The 26,772-nt window shown below is 40.5% G+C and overlaps 1 protein-coding gene across 1 annotated transcript; it reads left to right on the top strand.

Annotated features, from left to right (window-relative positions):
* Positions 1-995: 995 nt before the first annotated feature.
* Positions 996-26,464, top strand: LOC108112816 (E3 ubiquitin-protein ligase MYLIP). The gene is made up of 4 exons (XM_017223114.1): positions 996-1,705; positions 23,193-24,172; positions 24,887-25,531; positions 25,596-26,464. Exons 1-4 carry the CDS (start codon positions 1,619-1,621, stop codon positions 25,867-25,869), a joined length of 1,986 nt encoding a protein of 661 aa, XP_017078603.1. The 5' UTR covers positions 996-1,618; the 3' UTR covers positions 25,870-26,464.
* The last annotated feature ends 308 nt before the right edge of the window (positions 26,465-26,772 follow it).

Below are 26,772 nucleotides of genomic sequence, written 5' to 3'. Positions count from 1 at the left end.
AGTATTTTTAAATGGGTCCTGCCTGCTATCCCTACAGAAGTGTATATAATGAAGTTATATACCGACCTTGTTGCCTATGGATTACTATAAGGTATTCTAAGTAAAAGCTGCATTTAAAATAACTGAAAAGACTCAGCGACTCAAACCAAGCTTAAGTCTGTTGTCCAAACATAAATTGAAGTCAAAAACTTCTAATCAAAATACATGAATCCTTAAATAAAACGTTTTAGTTTCAGCAGGTTTTTTACAAGACAATTCTTTTAATTACATCCCTTGCCGGTCCACCCTAACGTTTTCAGAGCGACACATTAGTCTTCATATTGTGCAGGTCGCCCGAAAAAAACACAAACAGCTGAAGTGGAGATAATGAAAGTAAGCCAGAAGAGAATAAGATGTAAAACCAGAAACAGCTGCATTGCATTGAAAAGAAAAGAGATCTGCACATGCGCCATTGCATTCGTTTGTCAATTTACCTGCATTTCAATTTCAATGCGGCGAGCAGAAATCTGATAACAAAAGCCCAGTGGCTAAAAACAAAAACAAGAGCAACAGCTGGGCTACAGAGAAGTTGAATGAAACTGGAAGTAACAGCTGCCTTTAACTCTCTTCTCTCCCCCGCAGTGAATCACAAACATTATTGGGCTCTCTTAATGCACAGGAAAAAATATAAGAAAAGTAACACAAAATATAAAAATATATTATTTAACAAAGCTTAAAAAGCTTAACAAAAGTTTAATTATTTAAAGATAATTTAGTTATTTTTCTTAAATGTAAAAGATTTATAGACAATTCTGTTTGTATATTTTTTCCATATAACCAATTTGTCACTCTCTGAGTTTACTATTCTCTTTTGAAAGAGAAATGCTTGTGATGAGGTTGCCTTAAGTGCTCTGTCGATTCCGTTGGGATTGCGAGAGTTTAAGGGAGAGCGAGCGAGCAGAAATCTATTTAAGCAGCACGCAGAGCTGCTATTTTTTCACTCTATTTTCGGCAGCGCTGTGTTAAACACCAAAATATCACAATACAAAAACAACAAAGGATATCCGTGAAATCGCCGGGAAAAATATAACGAAAATATATTTTGATTCTTGAACAAAAACAAAAAACGGTATAAAACTTAACGCGTTTCACAAGACAACAATAAAAAAGCTGAAACGTATAAAAAGCGAATAACCAACAACTGCAGCAACAATCAAAAGTTTATACGAAAAGCGTGTTTGTGCGTTCGTTGCCGCTTGATAAAAATGTGTACAAAATTCCAAAAGTGCAAATTTATTTAAATCACTCCGCAGTGCTCAACGTTCAAAGTTAACAAACAAACAAATCAAATAGGAGAAAATAAAAAGCAAACTTAAACTGAAATATATAAGTTTCCCAGAGTGGAACCAAATACGGCAGCCCAATTCAATTTGTTGCGCCAAAACCAAAGAGCAAAAACAAATTGCAACCTGTAGCTCGGGCTTCGGCTTTGATTTGGGTTTTGATTTTGAATTCGGCTTTTGTGCAAACAAGCCGGAAGCCAATCCCAGATGCAATTGTTTTGAACCGCAGCTGAGTCGAGCTCTTACCTGTTAGACAACAAATCAAACGGCCGTTCCAGCAGCGAACTAGCTAAAATATGTGGTGCATTGTCAACTTGCCCAACGGCACCCAGCAAGCCGTCAAGTGGGATCCCAAAGCCAATGGTCAGGAATGCTTGGAGAAGGTGAGTTCATCAGTGCTAAAGATAGAATTCACTTGCTGGTAGTTTTCCATAGAAGCCACATGGCAGTTCAGCGGTCATTGCATTTGATATAGTATATGGCTTTGAAAACACTTTTATGGTTTGTTAGGGCTTGAAGGAAATATACTTGTATAAAGCTTAAGATCTATAGAAATCCGATTAGGAATTCACTTGAAGGTCTAATACAAGGACAGTGAAACATAAATCTATTCTAGATTTCTAAGTTGCCTCATTTCTTCACATTGCATTACCTTATGAAATCAGTAGTGCCCTTATATAAAGCCAGATATCTTGAATGATCTTCTTTATAATAGAACCTGAAGTATTATTAATCGTTCCTAAAGAACAGGCTTATCGTTAATTACAGTTTAATCAGTTCTATAATCACATTACTACGCATTGCAAAGATCACTTGCCTAGAGGTTATAGAACTCGGGGGAAAGTCATCACCCCCACTTCAAGGAGATTACAAAGTTGTCCATCCACGTTTCTCCCGATACAGCTGTTACCTTGAAATTACTTCATCGCTTATCGATCCTTTAGTATAGTTTACGCAATTTTGGCACACGTTTTTGATATGCCTCATAAGAGGATATGGTGTAACACTAAAGGGCCTTCAAATCACTTGAGCCCAGCCAGGAGCAATGGGCTCGGTTTTATCTTCGGAAATAAATAACTAAAAAATTATTACCTTTTTATGAGCAACGTGCAAAGTTGTTCACGTCGCCATACCAGCAAAAATGTTCTCATTTCGTTTTAATGGCGGCCTTTTTCATGGGGAATTTCGTTACGGCTAATACCAGAGAGCGGCTTACTATAAAAAAAAACCAAAAAGTTATAAAAGAATCTTCATTCAGCGGTACTCAACATTCATTCGAAAACGAAGCACTTGATTCAATTTCCATTAACTGTTTTTTTGCGGGGGGGCTGGACCTGTAAGCTGCACAAAATTCTTTATTTTTCACGCTTATCAGTGGCAGAAGTGAGTGTGTTTTTTTCAGTTTCGATTCGCAATTCGTTATCAGACAGGAGGGCCATGTCCAATTTCAATGTCTTGTTGTTTACTAGTTTGTTTCTAATTAATTTTAAATGCCAAATACCCTTGACTCAAGCTGGCCCCCTGCGATAGTTTTTCAGAACCGCAAGGTATAGGATAGGAAAAAACAATTAAAGGAAGGGTATAAGGGGTATAACCGACTTGTCCCTAAGTACTGATATTGAAAATAGCTTAAGAAGGTATGGCGAATATTTAGCCAGATCCCTTACTTTTTTCTCTGTGTAATATTTCTCTAGAGGGTTCAATGTCCAAGTGGCCGCCACTTGAGGCGATTAGTGCAAGCACTTGACCAGTCCGCTTCTGTTTAGTTGAGCTCTGTTACTACGAGCGATATACATACGATTATGCTTTCCCCGAACCAAACTGTAGACCCAGAGGCCCATAGCGCCGACCCGAAAGATTAAAGCCAATTCGGCAATTCGCCTTGTTTGTCAGGCTAATTAAGTCTTTGGCTTATTTGCGAGCTGTACATTAGTGTTTGTGCAATCTAATCAGGCAAACTTATCAAATAACTGGCCCGCACACAGAGACATTAATATTCAGGTGAATACTGAATGTATGGCCCAGTCCCATTTCGTTGCCAACTTTATTATCTCTCCTTTTGGAAAACAAAACCCGACGGACCCAAGAAAACAGTAAGACAAGAAAATATGCTTCTTCAACTTGTCTTTATCTTATCTTAACACCGATCCCTATCAAAAGGGGCTCATTTGCTATCAACATTTACTGCTTCGAACTAAAGTTAACATTGTATATGAGAAGTCAAATTGGGGCAGAACGTAGATGGTATTTTATAGAGGGGTTTAGCTCTAATCGTTACAAAGGTTACGAGTCGCCTTAAATCTCGTTCATAATTACTAACTGCAATCTATTTATAGAGAAATTATAAGTTTTAAGGGCGCGACTGCACATAAGATCTATAAATCAATGAGACTTTCGTGCAGAATTATATAGAATGTAATGTTGTAATGGAACTTGGCAATCTCTCTAGGTTTATAGGTAATATAAATACGTTACGATAACGAGTTTATTGCTCAGCTTTAATTTGATTCTTTGCATATATAGAAAACAACCAACCGGCCTTTGTCCTCTTTGTTAAGTCATGATAATCGGTTCGTTCTTCTCGCTGTAACACTTGCATTATCCCCAATGACATTGAAACCGATTTCGAACCGGTCGGGGCCTTATCAATTCCACATGTTTCAACTCACGTATGCTCCATGCATATAGAATATATTATATATAAATGTAAGTAAATCTATAGTATGCTGCACAGTCCAATGTTCAATAGCAATCCGCATATCAGCCCTGTTGATCTGGGAAAACATCTGGCAACTATATACATATTTCATTTGGACCCCACAAAGGGGGCGGGGTGACCATCTGTGACTCGTTGTGGATTAATCAAATTAATATTTCTGCCTCTGTGATTCAAACTTTGAGCCTTGCGTCAGCTTAATCTATGAATACCAATGCCGATTTATGGCCGAATAGCTTATCATTTTCAAAGAATGACGCGCGGCTTGTAAGCGGCGATAAGGAGTGTCCAAATGTTACAAATTCGTCATCGATATTCTCGGCATGACAATGAAAAATCCAGACAATTAATACCGTTTCAAGAAGGAAGAATTAATTAATTAATGGCGCAGGGATGAGTCAAAAGAAAAGAGTTCTTCAGAAGTCACCTGGCCTGGAGAACCTTGAGTTTTATTTTTAATTTTTACTACAGAGGTATGACGAAGTCCGAGTCTTAATCAAGGCTTTGTGATAAGCTCGAGGTAAACAGCAAGCGAGATACTTGACTGATAAGAGGGGTTTACATAATGTTAAGTAGGGGCCCTATCGCAGTGGCTAATGAACTTTTGGGACTTGGATTAATCGCGTAAGGGAGAGGCGGTGTAAAAGGAGAAGAGCCAGTTGCACATTTTAATTACAACCAGCCAGGCTGTAAGGAGCAACAAAGTTTTCCCTGCTACACTCGTACAATCGCAATCCGAAAAAGTTTACCCTTGACGTCAGTGGGTCGACGCTTTCGACGAGTTTGCATGTCAAAGGAGAATTACATTTTTGTTACCTCGATTTAACAATCATACTATAACTATGGCTATACTCGTACATGCATGCAAATACGCTTTTGGGTGTGTCTGCCCAGTGAGTCAGTCAGGCAATTTCCCATTTCCCATTTTCCATTTTCCATTTCCAACTGCCGCCGAATAACCATTTCTCGCCTAAGGAGCCACCCCCCCCTCATTTTTAAGGACCACTGACGCCACTGTGGGCTATGTGCAACAGTTTTATGCTCGTTAATAGTTACTTGCAATTACCAGCTACTTGTAATTGCATTTAAAATTGCCATTTTCGTTGGTTGTTTGTCGTCTGAGCTGAGTTTTGAGTGGCCATTTGAGTTGTTTTTGATTGCCTGCCGGGGTTCTTCACATGGATCGAGTGGGCTCTTTACCGGGATTGACATTTCGAGCATGCTCCGAGGACCTGCTGTTACATGACAAAGTCCACAATCAGCCAGAAATAGGAAAACAACTTTTGTTTGCCAAGTCATCAGTAGTGATAAATCATAGGTTCCATTTCGATAGAACGTGATTAAAAAGCTGGCAAAGAGTGCAGGAGTCCGCAGACTGACCTGTATGAAGTAATGCACTTCTAAAAGTTGTTGATAGCATCTATCTTTAACAATCTTTAGTTATCTTCCCAAACTAATCAACAAAATTTTAATCATCTTCTGTCCCAAGGACTTCCGTTTTGTGTAGTTTTCAAGGACTTGCCCCACTGTGTCTTTATAGTCCTTACATTGTGATTGTGATTCCTTATCGGATTGCCTGTCAACAGGCTGCACTAATCAGATCTTTCTGCTCCGCCGGCACGACATCTATTTTCTAGGTGTAATTATATTTGCGAACGCTGCTGTTGCTCTCCCCCTTTTGTGAAAGCTTTCCCCAGAGGTTGGGGTAGGGACAGAGACAAGGACAGGGATAGGAGGATTAGAAGGCAGCTGGATGATGAGTTCTTTCAACACCCTTGAAGTGTGGGATTACTAGTTGGGTGTGGCAATAGTGGGTGGATGGGCGAATGGGCGGATGGGCGTTGCTCGAGTGTGCGACTTGCAACAATTGAAAGATGTGCAACGAGGCAAGTTTCCAGGCAAGATTTGATGAGGCAGCTCAAGTGGCAGAGGGGCGTTGGAGGCGGGTCAAGTGCAGCAGCCGCTGGCCAATTTGCTTGTCTCTCGTGTCACGACAAAAGGCCAATTCAAGCTGAGAAATTTGAATATAAGGCAGACATTCATACTAGTGTCAAAGGATCCGAAAAGGTTTCTATATATAGCTTGGTTTGTTAAGTTAATACTGCATAATAAAGCATTCTTTATGTTAATATAAAGACTAAGAATGCATAGCTAATGGCTATAAACTTAATCCAACTGATAATAAAGATTAATAATTGATCATCTAATCTGAGTGTCATATTCCCCTGTCATTCCCATAAAAGAAGAGATAAAAGATCTTTTAGTATGTGCCACCAAAATCACATTTCTTGCCGTCTCTCCAGATGTCTGCATGTATACTATATATACCACATATATACACATTTAGTATGTATGTGGAATTAATGAAAAACAAATGTCGGAAAGCACGGCAAATATACTCATCGCTGTTGTCTCTCTCTTTTTATCACCTTCTTCTGATAAGCTCGAAAATTTCTTATATTAATACTCGATGTCAACAACGCAGAGCGTAGAGATAAAGAGGGGGGTGCAGGGAAAAGAGGGGGCCAGTCAGATATCAGAGCAATCAAGGCGTAAATGATAAATAAGCATTAATAATTTCGTTCTCAACTTTTTTCCGTAGAACGCAATTTCCGAGCTTTTTTGCGTTTTCTGTTTTTTTTTTGGTGGCATTCGTTTGCCTCCAACAGATGTTTAATTAAAATTGAAAATTCCCCACAACACGTTTGTTTTGTTTAACCATTTGGTTAGAATGAAGTTAAGTGATTAATATCAAGCATACGCCCTGCTTGCTTCTATCCTTGGACCAAAAATGCGGTTTTAGGTCTTAAACAGCAGGAAGAAGAATGTTTTTAAGCAGCAGCAAAGCACACACGTGCTTTTACAAAAAGAATAACTTATAAGCAAAAGTATCTGAGTATCTTTCGGTTGTTTGTATTTGTGTTTCTCTCCGCTTTAGGTTGTCTTCGCTTTTATTTTATTTTTTGTACTTTTTGATGTCGAGCCAAGCCCATGCGAAAAATAAAAATGTAAAACGCAAAAGGCACAAAACGAGATTTACCTATTTTCGTATTTTTGTCAAGTTTCATTTTTCGCCATACCTATATGTAGATATATATATATATATATATATATAGTATGTACCATATACATTTGTATGGAAATTTGTTGTTTATTTCGTTGGCTTGCTTTTCGCTCTGGTTCGCGCTGCTTTTATTTGTTGCAGTCGACAGTTATTAACAATTTAAACAAACAACCCAAGATAAATACAAATATATTTAAGGCGGGTCCCCCGAGTTTTCGGATCCATTTGGCACCTCGGAGAGCGAATGGCTTTCCGCTCCGTGCCAATTTATCTCTTTTTTGTTTGGCCCCCAGAAAGCCACAACGCAATAGAGTTTATTTAAATTGGGCAACTAGCATGATTAAAATTAAATTTCTTTATTTAAACGGTAAACTATTTATTTTTGGATGCATTGAACCTTTTCAAGCCAGCCACGCACTAAATGTACTTCTTGTTTGTTCGAGGTTTTTACAAATCTTTTAGTTTATCTGAAATTGTAAAGTGTCATATCTATGTTTGAGTTAATTTATAGTTTTATTTTGATTTTATTTATAAAGGCCTTTGATGTTTCGCTCCATAAAACCATAAATATGTTATGTTCAGGCTTAATTATGGCCAAATTGATGTGTTTTATCACATGTTAGTGTATCTCGGAAATGATTCTTCCTCGACCGCAACAAATATGCCATAAATTTTGAAAGTTCGCACAAGCAACCTAAAAACAGCCATACAAGCCAAACACAATTGCGAATACTATATAGGATAGTCGTATATAATTCATTTCCCCCACTATTCGAATGGGTTTGGCTTTTTATACACACGGAACAACAGTTGAAAGTTCTGAAAAACGAGGAAAGAGGAAGCTCGGGCCAAAAGTTGTTTAAATCAAAGACATACATATTCAGTGGCCCGGTGATATTGTTTAATTGTTGTTTACCGCTTAATTAGTGCAGCCCTGTAACCAGAAGTCAACACTCAAATAAACTTTAAACTTTTTTATTAATATAAAAACGATTGAAAATGTCAGCTAAGAACGTAACAAAGAAATCTAATATTTGCATTCGCATTTGCATTGATTGCCTTTCTCGAATGCAGTGACATGAAATATATGCATATATATATATATGTATTTATATGTTTATTATGCACTATCAATAAATATTCGGGCCAACGCTTGGCCAAAACGATAATCTGCCCAGAATTTATTTATTTATGCCGACTCTATGCAAATGATTTCTGGCCAAAACAACGGCTACGGCTACGGTTGCTAGTAAATCTGGAAAATTGGTCAAAGCAAAAATTAATTTTCCAAACAATTAAATCCGAACGTAGGAGCCCAACGCCCTCGTCCCAATGTCGTTGGCCAATTTCGAAATTAATTGCCACTGGCTGAGGCCCAAGCCCGCAACACAAAACACAGAACACCGAAAGCCCAAGCCCAAGCCCAAATGCAATGCATTTTCCCCAATTTTGCCCCATTTTCCTGCTGCCCAAACGCCATCACTTTTATGTCGCTTCGGGTGCAGTAGGGCGTTTATCATGTTCGCTGGACATTTGGTTCTGTGTCCGAAAATGCAAAATGCACCGCAGGCGATGCTCAACCTGGGGCTGCCAGGGTTGCCAGGGGTTCTTCTAATTTCTACCCACATGCCGTTTTCTTCCCCCGTAATAGTCTTACAACTATCGAGCGAATGCTTGGAAAAGAGATTAAATAATTTTGTATATTGCAAAGAGAGAAAAAGCTTACAAAACTTTCAACTTAATCGAAATGAAGAAAGTGTCTTGGGAGTTTGAGACTTTCAAACTTTTTTAATAATCTACTTGCTAAACTATTGCCAATGCATTTTACTAACAATCGGAAACTTTAGGCTGACAAATTAAGGTTATTAAAGTACAAAATTAAGAGTTATTATTTACCCAATTATTTATTTAGAAATTTCAAGAATAACGACTTGGGAATTATAAAGTTTGTTAGTCGTGTGGGAACGAAAGTTGTACAGGTGAAAAAGCCACAGGTAATTTTTTGGGAAACAAGCTGATTTAAGTTCAGAGTTCAAAAGGGGCTTCGGCATGCCTCCCTATTTACTTTGCAAAGTCTTGACTTCGGGTGCATCGGCAACCCTGGCGAGCATACATCATGTGTGTGTGTGTGGTGTGGCTCCTCTTCCGTCGAGTCCTGAAGTTTGGAGCTGCGAGGGTCACACAACGAAGGCTTCGTGGTGCGTGCGCGCCATCCTGTCTGCGTCCTTGCTCCAGTCCACTACCTACTCCCTCCCTCTACATTATATATATGTGTGCGTGTCCTTGGCAGCGCAATTTATGTTTACACCGTGTGCTGGCAGTGCGCCCGCAAATCTATCTGGAAAATCGCTCCCAGCCAGTCACCGAATGAAGTCGAGCCGAGGCGCGCCCAATCAAAAGGAAATTATATTCGCGTGCCAAAGCACACAATACCAAACAAGGGAAAATGTAAGAGGAAAACGGAGAAGCCAACTACAGTCGAAATTCTGTAACTCTAACTTCGTTAACTCGAATATATTGTTGGTCGCAACAAGAAGGAATGGCATGCGTAAATCAGTGTTTTTATAAGAAAACTTTTGTTGAGTAATTTCAAACTTCTAATAAGACAAGTACGTGAACTTAAAGTTGTGTATAAAAAACAAATATGAGTGTTTTGGTTTTCCGTTTTTTTTTTTTAATTATTTAACATTAACAGAGCAGAATCCAATCACTGATATATCAAGTAACCCAATCTGGGCGCTACCCCCATTAAAGTCAAATGCTGATTCCTTGAATGGTTAGACGTGTGGATTATTCCTGAACTTGAATCGAGTATATGTCAGATACTGGTTCTATAAATGGAAATCCAGCTGTATAGCGAAATCGAGTGTGGGTGCATTTCAAAAAGGGGGAGGAGAAGGCAGAGGAGGCAGAGGCAGAGGTCGAAACGAATGAAGTCAGCGGTCGTCACGTGCGATGTGAACTCGACTTGATTCGCAACTCTTGTGGGGAGAACTCCTCGCATATATCGATTTAATGGTTAAAACCGAGCATATTGCTCTTAGTGCTTGTAGCTGCCGGAGTCTTGGCCATTCCCCGGCTAATTGGAAGCAGTTCTACGTGGCAACGAGTGGGTGGATTGGCCCATCTAAGTGCTTGTAGTTCGGCGAGGTCTAACACACTAATCCAACGACAATGACAAGGCTGCGAGTGGAAAAGCGCGAAATGCAACAAGGAATCGGAGGTGGGAGGGTGATGGGTGATGGGAGAAAGCGAGGGTCGTCTGCTTTTAAGCCCACATTTAATGCAATTACCGCTGGCAGAGTCAGGGGCATTTGTCTTTTAGCACCCAGCACTGAAAATACCATTTATTTTAATGGTCTCAACTTTAAAGGAGACTCCAATCCACTCAGAAATATGCAACAGTGGCTTAAAAGGTTTATTAGAGTGGCCAAGTGGAGGAATAAGGAAATTATTATTATTATGGTTACTCTAATATGCCAGGCAGATTAAGGTCACTCTGAAACTAAGGCTTTTTTGTAAGATTTAAGGCTGTAACAAGCATCTTCTTCTTCGTTTGTGAAACATTTTCATTCAAACTTAACATTTTCTTGGCAATTAGTATTACAGCCCCCATTTTTTCGCAGTGTTCGCTGAGCACTTTGACGATGATGCAGAAATCGTGCCTGCACATGACAATGACGAAATTTGAGCAAAATCAATGTTGGTGGCAAATGATAATGTCATTTGCTAAGCAGGCGCCTCCACAATTTTGCAGCAAGGAGCAAGGAGAGCAGCAAACCCTCTTGAGGTCTAGAGTGCTATCTATTGTTTCCATGGTTTTTGCATATTATCCTTGAACTGCTTTCGCCCATTTGGCCAAAGGTTGGCGGGAAAAGGTGGCAGAGCGAGGCGGGCAAAACCATAGAAACCTGAATGCACAACAACTGAGCGGAAATATGGCCAAGTAAGCCCCTTCCCCCCCTCTGAACACAACCTGCAAATAAAGCTTACTCTAGGCCAAGCCAGCATATATAGCTTAGAACAATATTAAACAATAAAAAAAATGGGGAATTTCTACAGGAAGCAGGAGAAAGCGAGTAAAGAGAGTGGCGAAAGAGTAGGGAGAGAGAAAGAGAGAGAGAGAAGGGCGAGAACAATAAATTGCGTGAAAATGCAACCGAAAAAAATGCAAGCCGCAAAAACAAACCGCAGAAACAGGGGAATGCATTGAATGCTTTTCCCATTGTATTCGAATATAGTTTTCAGTAAAAGCCGACAAGCCAAGACCCCCCTTTGCACCTCCTTTGGGTTGTTCAAGCCCCCTCCTCCCCTTTTTGGCACCATGCTGAGTGCCATTTTGATGTGTCTCTAATGGCAGGGCTTTTGTTTCGCCCTTTCTCTACTTTTTTTTATACATATATATTTTTTTTGCCTTACTTTTTATTGCCCCAAACCGAACCGAAGCGAGTCCTGTGCGGCTTTCACTATTATTTTCTTTGGCCTTTCCCCTCCTTGGGAGGGTGTTGGGGGTTGTGGGTACCTTGTGGGAAGACAGAGGGCGACACAGGACCTTGTAAAACAAAGAGGGCCAATAAAAGCATATAAAATTGTGATGGGAAATGAACTCGCGCAACAAATCCGATCAGCCAGCGGATATAACTCACACTGAACGAAATTTATGTTAGCTTAAGATCGAAATATTGCAAATGATAAGGAAATATGTTAACTATCTAATAGTTATATTAATGGGTAAGCTCAAACTCTCTGTCACTCTACAAATTAATATTCAATATCCTCAAAACTATTTTTGTTTTCCGTTTGACATTCCTGGGATTCCAATTTAAAATTCGGAATCAAATTAAATTGCAATTTGTTGTTATACAGCAAGGGGCGGCGGGCCTTTCATTCGTTATTTTGCCGTTTCAATTAGCACATGAAATGTGCCCCACTCTGCGCTGAATAATTCGTCCTTCGGCGGTCTTAATTAAATGCTTTTATTTTTATTTCCCTGCCCAAAGATGTACATTGTCCTGCGGCAGTCATGTCCTGTTTGCATTGTTCGAAGCCTTGCCCCAACCGCCTTTTGTTATTTTCGCCAACACCCAAAAAACCACCCAACACCCATGGAAAACCACAATCAGCACCAGGATAATGCCGTTTTAATTGAGCCTCTTAAAGCGGCATTTTCATTGCCTGGACTAAAATTAATTAAGTCGCTCGCTGTAAGAAAACAGAAATTTCGCAAGAGCGTTTTAATTGCAATTTAATGGAAATCGGACTGGCATGGGATTTATTTATTTTAGTGTAATTACATTTAGAAACAGAGTTCTCCGTGTGAGGGGGATAGGGAGGGGGCAAGACGATTGGGTTCTCATTTGAATTTTACATTTTTTCCTATGAAAATGCAATATGGCCCGGGGTCACGAAATGATAATTGCGGGAATTACCGAGTGTATTATTAATTTTTATTTGCATTTTTTAGTTTGGTTTTTTATTTGAAATGTGAGTAGTGTTCTGGAATAATCAAATCAGACCCCCTAATCACTTCTAATCAGAGTTGGCTGAGTAGACCGGCAGTCTGCCAGGTGTCGAGTCTCACAATATATACGTATATACGTTTCCCTTCCCAGCCTTCGCCATCCACTTAGGCTGTATCCGCTACCCGAGCTTTCCTTTTGCCGGCATCAAAAGCATTTTCCGCTACTAAATTGCTTGAAAAGAAAATTCTACAATTTTAACGAAGTGAAAATTGCCATTTGGCATATGGATGGTGGGTGTGGAAAGCGCGGTGGCAATTCTCCGTTCTCCATTCGCCATTCGCCATTCGCCATTCGCCATCAAATGTCCATCAAAGCTTCCGAACTTGGCTAAAGACTGGGCCAACTGGGTGGTGCGAGGTGGGACCTGAAGCCAGGCATCATTAACTGCAATGACTAAAGTCATTTGAATGGGAGAAGGAAGCGAGGGTCCAATGTACAGTAGGGAAAATTTATATCCAAAGTTGTAAATCGCTAAGTAGAAAAGTTCCTCAAATCGTTGACACATTTGCAAGGGATTTGTTAAACCTGAAACGAACTAGTTGGAATTTTTTATAGAAAATGTTATGGGTTTTCCATGGAAACCTGGTTTATAGTCAATTAAAATGATACTTATTTGATTACTTCTATAATTTAATCAACAATTATTAATCAAACATCGATAAAGAAGCGTTTCTCATTATTTAAAGTTGTTTATACCTCCTTAAAGTGATAATCAAAGTTATAAATCAGGATTATTAGTCAGGAACATGATATATACAGCCTAGCCATATTTTTTCCCTCTGCATTTGGGGTCGGCGGTTGGGCTAAGGGGTTCCAGACCATTGGACCAACCTTGTATTTGGTTAGGCTAAGCTTGTCACGCGCGATTTCCGATACCGCTTGATGCTCGAGGCGAAAGGGAAAAGGGCCCAAGGCCGAATGCAATTTACAATTAGAATAAATGAGCCTAGGCACGCCAGGACACTGGCCGGCGAACTTGGTTTTTAAGCGACCGGCCAACTTTAAATGATATATTATTATGTGCTTTGGCAGCGCACCCATTTGCATGGCAAATTCCCGGCTGCCCGGGCAGAATTATCAAGTGCAAACATGGAATTGCTTGAGGGGGGATGGGTTGTCGAGGGGCAGAAGACTTTTGGCCAAAAAGAAAATCAATACGGGGCAGACAAGAGCCAACCTGGCACCTGGCAACAGGTAGCTGGATGTATGTACATACCTGCCTTACCTATATATAAAAAATATACATTTTTTGGTAACTGACAGATACAAACCGGCTAGCTTGCCGAGCATGTAGGTATGTATATAGATATATATATATATATAGTATATCGGGTATTTGATAACTTAATTGAAATACATTGGAGAGCGGCCAAAAGCGAGAGCGAGTGAGGTAAACTTGTAAGCCTGCCTTGTGGATTTATGGGTAAACAAGTTCATAGCCAGGGTTATAAAAGTGGGCTCAGTGGGTGGATGGGATGGTGGGCCTGCTCGGTGGGCGGGTCAGCGGATAAATCATCAAAGCAGCTGCAGCACGAGGTCTTCTTATAAGAACGGCACATCCAAAGTCTCGCTTTGTGTAAACTTTCGCTGGGCCCGAGATGCGAAAACTGAAAACTGAAAACCGATTTGCTGATATCTCTGTTATTATATTTTGGAACTGTGCCATCCCTGCAATGTGCCCCACAACCACCACCACTTCATGCCGCATAATGTTGCCTTATTATGCATCCTTTTCCCACACACAAAATCCGCCGGGGCGGAAAAAATTTCTTTTTATTATTATGTCGCATTTTTTTTTTTTGGGTTTTTTTCTTTTTCCTAGCTTGGCATCTTAAACATTCGACAATTGTCCAAGTTTTGTGGTCGAGGCGGAAGACCCGACTCCGACCCTGACCTTTGGCTATGTAATATATATATATCCCCGGCCCATTTTTTGGTGGAATGCATCGCCGGCAAACATTTCGTCATCTTAGGATTCCTCAACATTTCCATTTCTGGCTCTCGTATGTGCACTTGACATTCTTTCGGCCAAGTTTTCCCTCCTTTGTTGGCCAGAAAAGTTTCGCCCCATCCTGCAGACATTTTCATTTGGGCGAAATGTAATTTATCAAGTTGCAAATGTGATTCCGAGTCTGGGAAATGGTATGGAAATCCAATGAATGTTTTTCTGCAAACAGTATTTCTTCCTGCTTGATGAGCGTAGTGATCATTAAAAGAGCTCTAGTTGCCAAGTCAACTTTTCTTGGCTTTCATGGATATTAAGGCGTAAATCTAGAACTTTACTTTACTTTTTCTTATGAAGATTGTTTTCTTATATCAGCAATGCTAGAGTTATGAATCATAGCATGTTTTGTTATAAAATAAAAGGAAGCTATGTTATTAGTCATTGGAAATAAATGTTTTTAATATTTCCGCAAAATAGTATTTATAATATCATGGAACTTTACTTTAAGGCAGTTAAACTCATTATTTAGTGTTCTAATATTTCGAGCTCTTAAAAGTTGGCCACGAAGTTAAGCCAACAATAATCTGGCATCACGTCGCGGCAATTGGGAATGCAATGCCATGCTAATTAGGGTCTGAACTGGAAAACCCCCTCGTTTTGCGCCCGCTTTTCGCTCGCATAATTTCAGGAACTTGGTTTGGTGCTTCTACAATGTAATGCAATGCATTTGCATGCTTATTTGGCCCGCTACTACTGCCGCTGTTGTTGTAAAGGACTTGTTTGCACTGCACCGCCAACTCCCAAGGGGGGAAGAGAAAACAAAAAAATGGTAGGAAGTGGGGGTAGTTGTACCATGGGAGCTCCCTGCGGCTTTTCCGCATTTTCGCGCAACGCACGCAAAAAGTGGCAGCCACTGAAAATGACGCATACTTAACGAAACCAAAACAACAGAGGCGGATGAAAAAAAAAGAAAACACACTCACTCACACACAGTAGAACAGTAAAAAAGTCAACTGAAAAGCGGTGCAAAAAGGCGAGGAGAACGAGAGAAATTATGGCAACTGGCAGGACACACATTTCTGCATAAATATGCACAGGACACATATATTTTCATTTGGCTGCCCTGATTTTCTTTATGTTGTATGTTGTTGCACAAACAAACAAACAAACAAACCAACAAACAACCCAACAAACATATATACAACATCAGCATGATTTTTATTTAAGACTACTACTCACAGCCTCTCAGTCGTTTGCAATTGACGTTGGCTTTTAGCCGTTGACGCAACCGTTTTTGGCCGAGTGCTGTGCCAAGAGTCACGTACAACTGGCCAAAACGGCTAAAAACAGTCGAAAAACCGTCGCCGTCTCTCGCCAAATAGCATTTTCATTAAAAATGCAGGAAGACAGCCTCACTGGATCACTCAGCGAATTGGGGCCACCCATATAATTACCCAAAAAAAAAAAGTGAGAGAAGGGTAAGGATGGGAGTTTTATGGCCCTGGCTCCATAAACTTGGCTCTTCCCCAACTCCGAATGATATGTCAACAACTGCGATGCCTCGAAGCCAAAGCTTTCACTTAAGGAGTGCGAGAATATGAGATCACTGCAAGGACAAGCGATGCACGGTGAGAAATGAGGGGGTAGTAAGATTGGAGATATGCAATATGGGGCTAGGTATATTTTTATATGATCTTAACTGAATCATATTACTTAGTATTAGAAAGATAATAGTGGTAGATCAAAGTTAAAAAGGTAATCGAAAGCAGCTTTCAGATTATTTTGAAATTCATTTTCATGTTTACTTCTATTTTTTTTAACTTATGTGATTATTTTCATTTTCGTTTAGTATTTTATTTTTTCTCCACGTGTCAGCTAATTAATGAAAGTTTCTACATCACTTTTTAGTGGTAATAAGGAGAAATCGTAAAACGGCAAGGATGGGCTATTTAACATCTTCCTTTCAGTCAGCTTTTCGATTGCACTTACCATATGAAATGGCATTAAACCATTTGCAATTGTTTTCCCTTCTTTTTTTTCGAAATGCTCTTGTTCTTATTGCATTTTTAGTGTGCACTTTGAATGCAGCAGTTTTGTTGTTTCTTGTTTTTAGCTTTTGGTTTCTTCTAGCATTTGTTTCGGTTTTGCTATAAAATTTATGGCCAACGATCAAAGTCCAATGTTCAGTCGGTCGCTGCTTATGCCTCTGCCTCAGTCGACGTCGCTGCCATTGTACTGTTGCAGAAATTAAATGCAATCGCTCCCTATCTCACTCATTTGCGCGTAGAAAGAGAGTGCGCGAGCGAGACAGAGAGACGGCACACACGTGCTTACATTCTAATAAGAACCAAGAAGAAGAGTTTTATTTTCCTTTCAATCGGATTTATATTGAACGGAAATACGAAATGCCAGGGGGCCAGATTATATAGATTGAGAATGCATAACAGAAAGAAAACTCATTTGATTAGTAACAATGATGGCGCATCTATGTATATATTCCAGTTTGCTTCTATTCTGAAAGGGAAATTCAATAATAGGGAACCACTTTGTCATTGCAGTGTCGAAGGTTGAAATTGAAGGTTGAAATTGAAACACTTGTTGCTAGCTTGAATTTCTAATTAGAAACTAAGAGATTCCCTCTGATAACAAGTGTTGCCCATTGGAACTAATGAAACTATTTTACTTTGCATTTTTCTTCTATTAGCGAATAAGTATTTGCTAATCTAATTTTTATTACATGCAATATATTAGTTTGTCTTTTAATACTTTTTGATGATTAAGGGAATTTTAATTATGGGTCATACAGAAAACAAATAAAATGTGTATAGGAAATTATTTAATCTTTGTTTAGGCATTACTTCTTATAGTTTCAGAAAGACATTCTGAAGATTTATTGTTTCTTAGCATTATAACTCATTTAATTTCAATCATATTTGTTAATGGCTTTTGACTGTTATATTTTTTCATTTTTCATTTTACAACCATTCGTTCTCCAATTATATGATAACATAATACCATTTGCTTACTAAGCTTATATGGCAATTTAGCCAATATTTAAGTAGCTTGGTGAGTAATCAATTGGGATTTCCGAGCTTTGGACTCGATAGTTAAGAGATCTCACTTCTCGCTTCGTCACCTCAATTTTATTTGCCCAATTCGAAAAATTAGCAGGTTGCATCAGTTGCTAAAACGCCGTCGCACCTTGACATTTTGATCTTTAACCTACGGTAATTGCTGCGCCCGGTGGTCCAGACTTTCCCTCAATTAATTTGCACTTGCAATCGCTTATCGCTTTCCATATTTCATATGCCCCCCCCTATACTGTACAAAGAGTGTATATTTCCATTTTCACCATTTGACAGATAAATTCTGCCATTCGGCCGATTCTCACGTCAGCAATTAAAAGTAGGAGGCAGGACAAAAGGGGGCGGGACGGGTTCATACAGACGGGTCCGACTTATAAGGTGGCGCACATGGTGAGCACGTGATTCGCATCCCCTTTTCACGGCCCCTCCACCTACCATTCCAGCCACTGTCTCGGTGCATAGGTAATTACGAGCAATTTATGGCCATTTTCCCCGCATTGAACCTGTTTCAGTGCACTTTAATTCCCAATAACAGGGAGAAAAAAGTGATGAACTATAGAAATCAAGTATATATTAAATATTTTTATATTTCGATTACATATTTATGGTGCAAAAATCGATACGAAACTTTAAGAAATAATTTTAAAATTTAAATTGAACGGCATTTTTCTCAGTGCACACCCCTTCTCTTCCCTATAGACTCATCTGTCAACGTCTGTTAGTTGAAGAGAGGGGGATGCAGCAGAACGGGGTAGCGGTGATCACTCCATAAGCACATGACCTGCAAAAACGGCGCAAAAAGGCGAACAAGTTCTAACCGTTTATGGCCAATGGATTTGGATTTCCATCTGCCTTTGTTTATCTCGTTCAACCTAGCAAGAGGAAGAGAGTTGGCAGCATCAGCCTTGATCGCTCTCTATACATCTCTCTCTCTCTCTCTCTCTTTTAATCGCCCACACATTTCTCTCTTTTTGCACGTGAGTCGCTCGAAGTGCATTTAATCGCCTTTAATTAAATGCAGCACTCTCACTTGCTCAATTTCTCTTTCTTTTTCCGCTTGTCTCTCCCGGGTTCAAAGTCCAAAAGTCGGCTCTCCACTGACGTCATGAGCTTCAGTTTCAATTACAGTTACAGTTTCGGTTTCGGCTGGCCATTAAACTAAGCAAATACAAAGCACAGGAAAAAAACAAAACACACAGCGATCGTTGGTACATATACATACATACATACACATAATAAACAACGGAGAGCAGGAGAAAAAAAACAGCAACAAAAGCACACAGCAACCAAGCAACACTCACTAGGCGAGTGCCAGTCCAAAGTCCAATTGGCATTTCGAAGACTCGGGTCCAAAGTCCAATGCAGTCGGGTTTTCTGCTCCCAGCCAGTCATAGTACCCCCCTTACCCCACCACATCTCTTACCCCCCACGAAGAGGAACCACCTTCCCTCTCCACGCGTTTACAATTGTTGTCTGTACCGACACAAAAAAGAGAGCTAGTCGTACTCTTTGGTCTCTCACCATCTGCCTTTTACATTTTTTCATCGCAGCTCCACTTTGTTTACCTTTGCCGAAATGCCTCTCTTAACAGCGAGCTTCTCTTAGGGCTCTTAAGAAAATGTAAGTGTAGAAAACAGGTGTAGATTGATTTTACACGTGCTAATTAAAAAATGCTAATATAACCCAGAAAGCCAAATGATGGCTTTTATCTGATTTTTGGGTTTTAGATCATTTACTTTTGCCAATAATAGAGAAGCTTTTTATGGGTGAGAGCCAATAATATTATTTAATAGTTTGAGAGAAATGAACAGTGATATTTTTGACTACTTAAATCTTTAATAACTGGTTTGTTTGCCAAAGGTAAATACAAGCCCAGAAGATGTGTTGGAACTTAAGTGTACGGTTTTACGATTTCTAATAAAAGCCAGCCAAACTTACAAGTAATAAATAAATGCATTACCCCTGAAATTTTAGTATGACTAACTATAAATAGGCTCAATGAAATTTCAGTTTACCCGTTCAATTTGCTAAGGTGGAGCTATAAAGGCTATCTCAAGACTCTTAATAAAAAATGAAAAACAACAGCACGTGCTCGTGTTCAGATATATATATATATACAGATTTTTACGAGCTATAGTAAAACGCCAAAAATAATGAAAATTATATGTCACTCCTGATATTACGAAACCCATTTAGGCGTATAATCAAGAAGTTATCACCATTTTCCTTGCCAATTTGCTTGGGAATTACAAAAGTTTCGGTTATGTCAGATTTAGTGGAGCTTGAGTTCCCGGCTTATTTTGTTTGTTATTTTTGTTATTGTTGTCTTCGGACATTGTTGCGTTGATATAAAAAATTAAGTTCACGTTTCGCTTTTAGCAGGCAACGGCGATTCGCTTTCGTGTTTTATTTAATTTTAGCGAAATCCACAAAAGTGGACTTTGCACTTGACAGCGGCGACGATTTTCTGTATTTTGTGTATTTATTTTGTTGTTTCTGCGGTGAATGAATGTTCATACAGCTTATTTTTGTTTTTTCCGCCTGTTGCCACGTTTTGCTCTCCAACCCGAAATAAATCGACAAAAATCTAGAGAAGCATACATATATCCATGGGAGAACTTGCTGAGCCGAAGCTGCTGCCTAATTGATATAAAATGTTTAAATTATTTTGCATGGCATTTAAAGTTTGGCGGCGAGTGGTAGGAATATTGTGGGTTGGAAATATTATTTAATAATTTAAAAGAATATTTTGTAACTTTTGGCATACTTTTAATGCTCCACAAAGATTAATTAAACTATAAACTGCTTTAAAATATTCGCTTAAAATTGTTTATAAATGAAATTTTGTTTATTTATTGCGGACATTTGTTATGGGAAACTTTATGCGTTCGTTAACCCTGAAATGTTTTGAAAATTTCCAAAATATTTCTACGTTTCGAATTCAGTTCATTACGAAATGTAATGAGTTGGGCAAAATGGCATTGGATTACGCCAGATTTATGCGCCATCTGGCATTTAATTTTCCATTTCCCATTTCCATCTGCCCATTTGATTTCCTAAATCTAAATTCTGTTAAACATTCCGCTGGCGGCGAATGCGTAGTAGTATGGGATTTCAGCTATTACGCCGGGAAAAGCTCTCGAGAGGCTTCATTAGATTCGCTCTCTCCCCGGCTGTCAACGGCAACCCACGACATCGCCATCGCCATCGCCGTCGCCATCCCAAGCTCAAGAACCAACCAACCACTCCCCCACTGGGGAGATGAATCCGAGGGCCAAGGCTTCCAGCGTCACCAAATGCTGAACATCAAATTCTCTGTCGGCTGTCTAACAACCGTTGCTAAGCTGCCACGCCCCTGCAGCAGCCCCCGTTCAGATTCGAGTGGCATGTAAATTGATCTGCGTACTTGATTAATTAATTGCGTTCGACTTGAAGCGGCTCGAAAACTGCAAACCGCAACTGCCGACAGCATCTGTCGTCTTAATTAGTCCAACAACGTGTTCTTCTCCGCTCTTCGAGTGGATTCGTTCTGCGATTCCCAATCCCATTTCATTGGCCTGTCCTTTGTTCAAGGTGAAAGGATTGGTTGAGTGCGTTTCCGTCTGAGGTTTTCCCAGCAATTCTGTTCATCTCATAACCAAGGCAACAATTCTGGCCTTAAATACACAAAGGAATGAGTAATTAGTTTTTGAGGTTTGTACTAAGCAAGTTGCATACTGTGTTGATGTGTTTTTAAGACATTTTTGGAGCAAAATAATAGGTTTCTTAATAATATCAAACTTTTATTTGAAACATCCTTTTCTATTAAAATGTTTGTTAAAGTTAATAGTTTTATGACCACAAAGAAGTACAAAAATTACAAAATTTTAAACTCTACAAAATTCTCCATACTTAGCTTAAAAACAGTTAAGAATTTCCCTGAATTATTCCAATTACGTTTATGTAAATCTTAAATTTAACACGAATTTATGTTAACTACAAGCTAGACACCAATTTATAAACACCAAAAAGTAGGCAATAAAATGATTAACTCTCTACTATATACCATCTTAAGCTCGAAAATTATTCCATGAATTATGCAAATTGTGTTTAAAGTTTAAACCCAAAATTGAACACAAAACAAGCCCATTTACAAGCATTAATAGACATCAAGCTTACAGGGCTAAGTGAAACAGAAAACGGAAACTAGAACAAATTGTCTCAAATTTCACTTTAATGGCTAATAATTCCACTCATAAATTTAAACACCACCCCTCTAGCCCTCCACCCACCGCAACTCATCTATTACAGGAAAAACCGTGCGTTTTTCTTGCGGTTTCGCCTAATTGGAAATGGGGGAAAAAAAAGTGCGAAGGCGTTGATGCGTGAGCAACTTGTTGCCATGGCTAACCCAGACACTCGGAACTGCGTATATCTCATTATGCAAAGTGCTGCTGCGGGGTAGGGGATATATATGTACAAGTATATATATATATTCCGTCGGGGAATGGGAGTATTTAAAGGTGGGCCCCGAGGCTCGACGAGGCTCTCCTTGTATTTTGTTTTGACGTTTTGAAATTTCATTTTGGCCGCAGCCAATGCAACTTGCCTTTGGGGGATTGCCTGGGAAAGTGGGTAAAAGTCCAGGAAGACGGGTAGGGGTGGTGTTTTGCCTTGTTAAAGCCAAACCAACCGACAGACAGCATCATCATCATCATCATCACCAGCATTATGAACCATATAAGGATGTTGTTTGGCACACGAGATGCTGCTGCCAGCATTTGAACTCGTCCCATTCGAAATGATGACACGCTCGTTGCATAAGCAAATATTTCTGAAAACCACAGCATCAGTACCAGTTTCCCAGTTACACAGTTCTCTAGTAAAACACCCTACTTGCCACCACCCACTTTTCACTCGCATTTCCCAATCCATCCGCTTGCCAGTGGCAGTTGTTGCTGCTGATGTTGCTGCCACTGCGGATGTTGCCGCTGTCATGGCAAAATGTTGGTAGATAGTCATGCCGCACAGGACATGCTTTTGGCCGCTTTCACTAACGGCCCAGGCCGCATGGCGATGACAGGCTCTGTCAAGCTGAATTGATAAGTCGCTGATCCAGAATAGATTGGAAAACATTTAGATTCAACTTTAATTCGACGCTGCTAGACAAAGGCCTTTCATCTAAGCTAAGAGAAAAGATTGAGGAAGGTTAGGTTTCACTTTAATTTTCATAGACCAGATCTGCTTCAGGCAATATGACAAAGTATTGCCAGGGTTCCACCACCACTTCAGTTAGAACGACTTTGAAGCTTATGTTCAGGCTAATTGGTTTGTCAGACCTGAATTGGACGCTCATTTCGGCCTTGACGCAGATCGTCATATTGTTATTCTTGGCATTGGTTACTAACAAACATATTCCTTTTTCAACTAAGATTTTTTAATTATCGATATTCGCAATATTAATATTGAGTATTAAACGAGATCAAATTGCCCTTGGAAACGCCCAAGGATTCGCAGCATGACTTGAAAACTAAACTTAATTCCTAATCCTATTCCAGGTCTGTCGCGCCTTGAACATCATCTGCGAGATGGAGTACTTCGGCCTGGAGCACTGGACGCCCAACCAGAAAGAGTCGCAGACGCGTCAGTGGATCAACCTGCGCAACCGGCTGTCCGGCGATAGCGGAAGCAGCAGCGGTGGCATCCAGTTGATGCTGGCCCTGAGGGTCAAGTTCTGGGTGCCAGTGCACTACATCCTGCAGGAGAGTGTGAGGAATCTGTTCTACATGCAGGCCAGGAGGGATCTTCTGGAGGGTCGGCTAACTGCGCCGGATTGGTGTGAAGCGGCCAAGTTGGCGGCTCTACTGTGCCAGGCGGATGGACTGCGGTTCAATGAGTCATCTCTAAGGGCCGACTGTCCCATGAGGATGAGGCGGGAGCTGGCCCAGCAGCAGCAGCAACAACAACAGGCCCAACAGCAGCGCTTGGAGCAGCAGCGCAAGGAGAAGGAGCATGTCCTCAGTTTCAAGAAGCGTCGTCTGTCCAAGCAAAAGTCCATGGAGCACATCGAAATTTGCACGCTACCCACGACACAAACCACAAGTTGCAGCCTCCAGCCATCGCCATCTGCTTCCGCATCCGCTTCAGCATCCGCCTCCGCGTCGACATCCGCCTGCTCGCAAACCCACTCGAACAGCAGCTCCAGCAGTCCCAGCAATAGCAGCAGTCAAACGGGATTGGACGAACGGCTGGCCAGCAATCCACTTCGCATGTACGAGGAGTACTTGATCCAACCCAGCTCCGAGGGCGAACCACCGGCGGACTATCTCCGCCAAATAGCCGTGGAGCACGGCAAGCTGGCCAAGTTGCAAATGAGCCTCAAGTCGGCCAAGTACTGGCTACTGCAGTCCATCCAGGATCTCGATGGTTATGGCGAGGAGCTGTTCAGCGGAGTCACCACCAATGAGAGTGCCACTCGTTGTGATATAGCAGTGGGCGCACATGGCATCACCGTCTGCCGAGGGGGTGAGAAACAGAGGTGAGTTTACGAGGAATCTCTAGGCTCAGCATCCTTGACTCGAATTTACCATAAGAAACTGAAAACAATTCGTTTTTACCAATATAAATGAAAGCCTTGAATATTAAACAAATTTTGGAATATAGATTATAAAATAAATCACGCTTTCTTAAGTATTTATTGTCTTTGCTAATGAGGTTTGAGATCCTAAAAACTAGACTTTCAGCTTACCCCTTTGTTTTTTCTTTCTTTTTTCTAAAACCAAAAAGATGACTTATCTTTAATGTATTTATAAAACAAAAGTCAAGGTGAAGCCGCGAAAACAATTTGAACACCAAAAGTTGCTCAAAACGAAAACAAGATTCTTATAAGTAGGTGGTGCATTAACCCGAATAATTAAAAGCCTTTTTTATAGTCATTTTTGAAAATTCAAACTTTTAGGGAGCGCAAAATTAGTGTCAGAGGTTAGATTTTTAATAGAACCCACTTTCTGCGTTATAAAACCTAATGATGATGCTTAATGATGGCTTCGAATGTGACTATAAACCCAGTTACTTGGATTTCAGTTACAAATTCCTAATTCCTTAAGCCTACTTTTAGGCTTCTTTAAGAGTTTTATCCAATCGCCGATTTGAGTATTGTAGAGATTTATGGAATTCGAGTTTAGAGGTCGTTTAAATTAGTTTTTGTTTTTTAATTTCTTAACTAATTTAATTTTATTTTAATTTTATTTAGCATCCCCTTTGGCGCCATTGCTGCAGCCAAGTCACTGCGTCGCACTTTCAAGTTGGAGTACGTGGACGACCACAACGATCGCAAGGAGCTGGAGATCAAGCTGCCCAAGCAGCCAATCGCCGCGGGATTATATCGCTCCATAACCGAGCGTCATGCATTCTATGTCTGCGACAAGGTGCGCGGAGTGGTGACCAACCAGTTCACCCGGGATCTCAAAGGAACCATTGCCTCCATGTTCATGGAGAACACAGAGCTGGGCAAGCGCTATGTCTTCGATATCCAGCATACGTGTCGCGAGGTTCATGACCAGGCGAGGAGGACACTCCATGAACGAGGTGGCGATCTGGTTGCAGAGGGGGCCGAAGGATGCTCTGCTGTTGCTGGAGGATTGGGCGCCACTGCTGGCGGCCATCCCTTGGATGCGGTGGCCGGAGTTAGCGGAATGTCGACTGGTGCCGGCGGCTCCATGGCCGGCAAGATAGATTTGGCCATACGCGAGAAGGAGGCGCGTGAGGCGGCGATTGAGCGCTGCGTGACCACGCGCATCTCGGAAGCCATGCAGTGCAAGATCTGCATGGACCGCGCCATCAACACAGTGTTCAATCCGTGCTGTCACGTCATCGCCTGTGCCCAGTGTGCTGCGAGGTAAGTTGTCTTTATGGGATGTTATAATCGAATCCGTATTAACTTTCTTAATCCTCCTTTACAGATGCAGCAACTGTCCCAATTGCCGGGTGAAGATAACCAGCGTGGTCAAAATCTATCTGCCGCCGGAGCTGCGCACCAGCCAAGACGGCAGCGGCGCCACAACCACCAGCAGCAGCAACATCAGTCAGGCGGAGGAGCAGCTGCAGCAACAGCTGGAAGAGATCTCAGCGGCACCTGCCACCCTAGAAGCGGGAGCAGGTGTTGGGGCAGGAGCAGGAGCAGGAGCAGGAGCAACCGGACCTGGCGGACAGCCGAAGGTGACGACGGCCGCCTAGAATTGGTTGTGCTCGCTGCTGTTCCGGCTGATGGAATGGGTGTGCGTGCCGATTGTCTGAGAACCAACATGATCCACTATTATTCTATGACCACAACAACCTAAATGGGAACAAACACCAACTAAGCATCATGCAACATGCAACGTGCAACATGTGTGGGTTTTGAAATGGATTAAAAACGAGTAGTCACAGTCTGTCAACAATCTTAGCTCTATCTTTACTCAAGTATTTTACCGACATAAGCAACTGAAACTTTAACTGTAACTCTAACTCTAATCTAGACCCTAGCAATATACACCACAGATATATATATATATAGTATATATATATATATATTTACTATTTATAGATGTACGATGATGACTTCGAGAAAGTGCTATTTAAACTCGTCTAAGACTTCACTGCATAGCCTATGCCTAAAATCTATAACTGCAGATTGTTTCATATTCATATACAACACTGTACTGTATACACATAGATATATATACATATATATATATTTACGATCGTTATAGATCAGCGATACCTTATACGATGTAGCCCTTGAATGTACAACATAGTTACTTACTAAATGTTAGCAATTTTACCAACTAAACTCGAGAATGTATTTATTAACGCCTAAAACTCTTTAGTATTCCAGCCCCAACCTAAACCTAAATCTAAAGCCCCCAATTCTCATATACCCGATAGATACATATATATAATTATACATATAAATCTATATATTAGTGTGTGTATATAGGACAAGCGTACAATAATCGCAAACCCAAGGAGCAAAGTAGTACTAAGTACCTGCAAAACAGAAACAGAAACGGAAACGGAAACAGAAACAGAAACAACACACGAAACACGAAAGTATCTCTGCAGTGGATATTACATAGTCAATAATAAATGTTAACAATG

The sequence above is a fragment of the Drosophila eugracilis genome, unplaced genomic scaffold, assembly GCF_018153835.1.
Source record: "Drosophila eugracilis isolate 14026-0451.02 unplaced genomic scaffold, ASM1815383v1 contig_90, whole genome shotgun sequence".
Lineage (NCBI taxonomy): Eukaryota > Metazoa > Arthropoda > Insecta > Diptera > Drosophilidae > Drosophila > Drosophila eugracilis.
The sequence above is the reverse complement of the archived record's forward strand: the minus strand, read 5'-3'. Positions and strand labels throughout refer to the sequence as shown.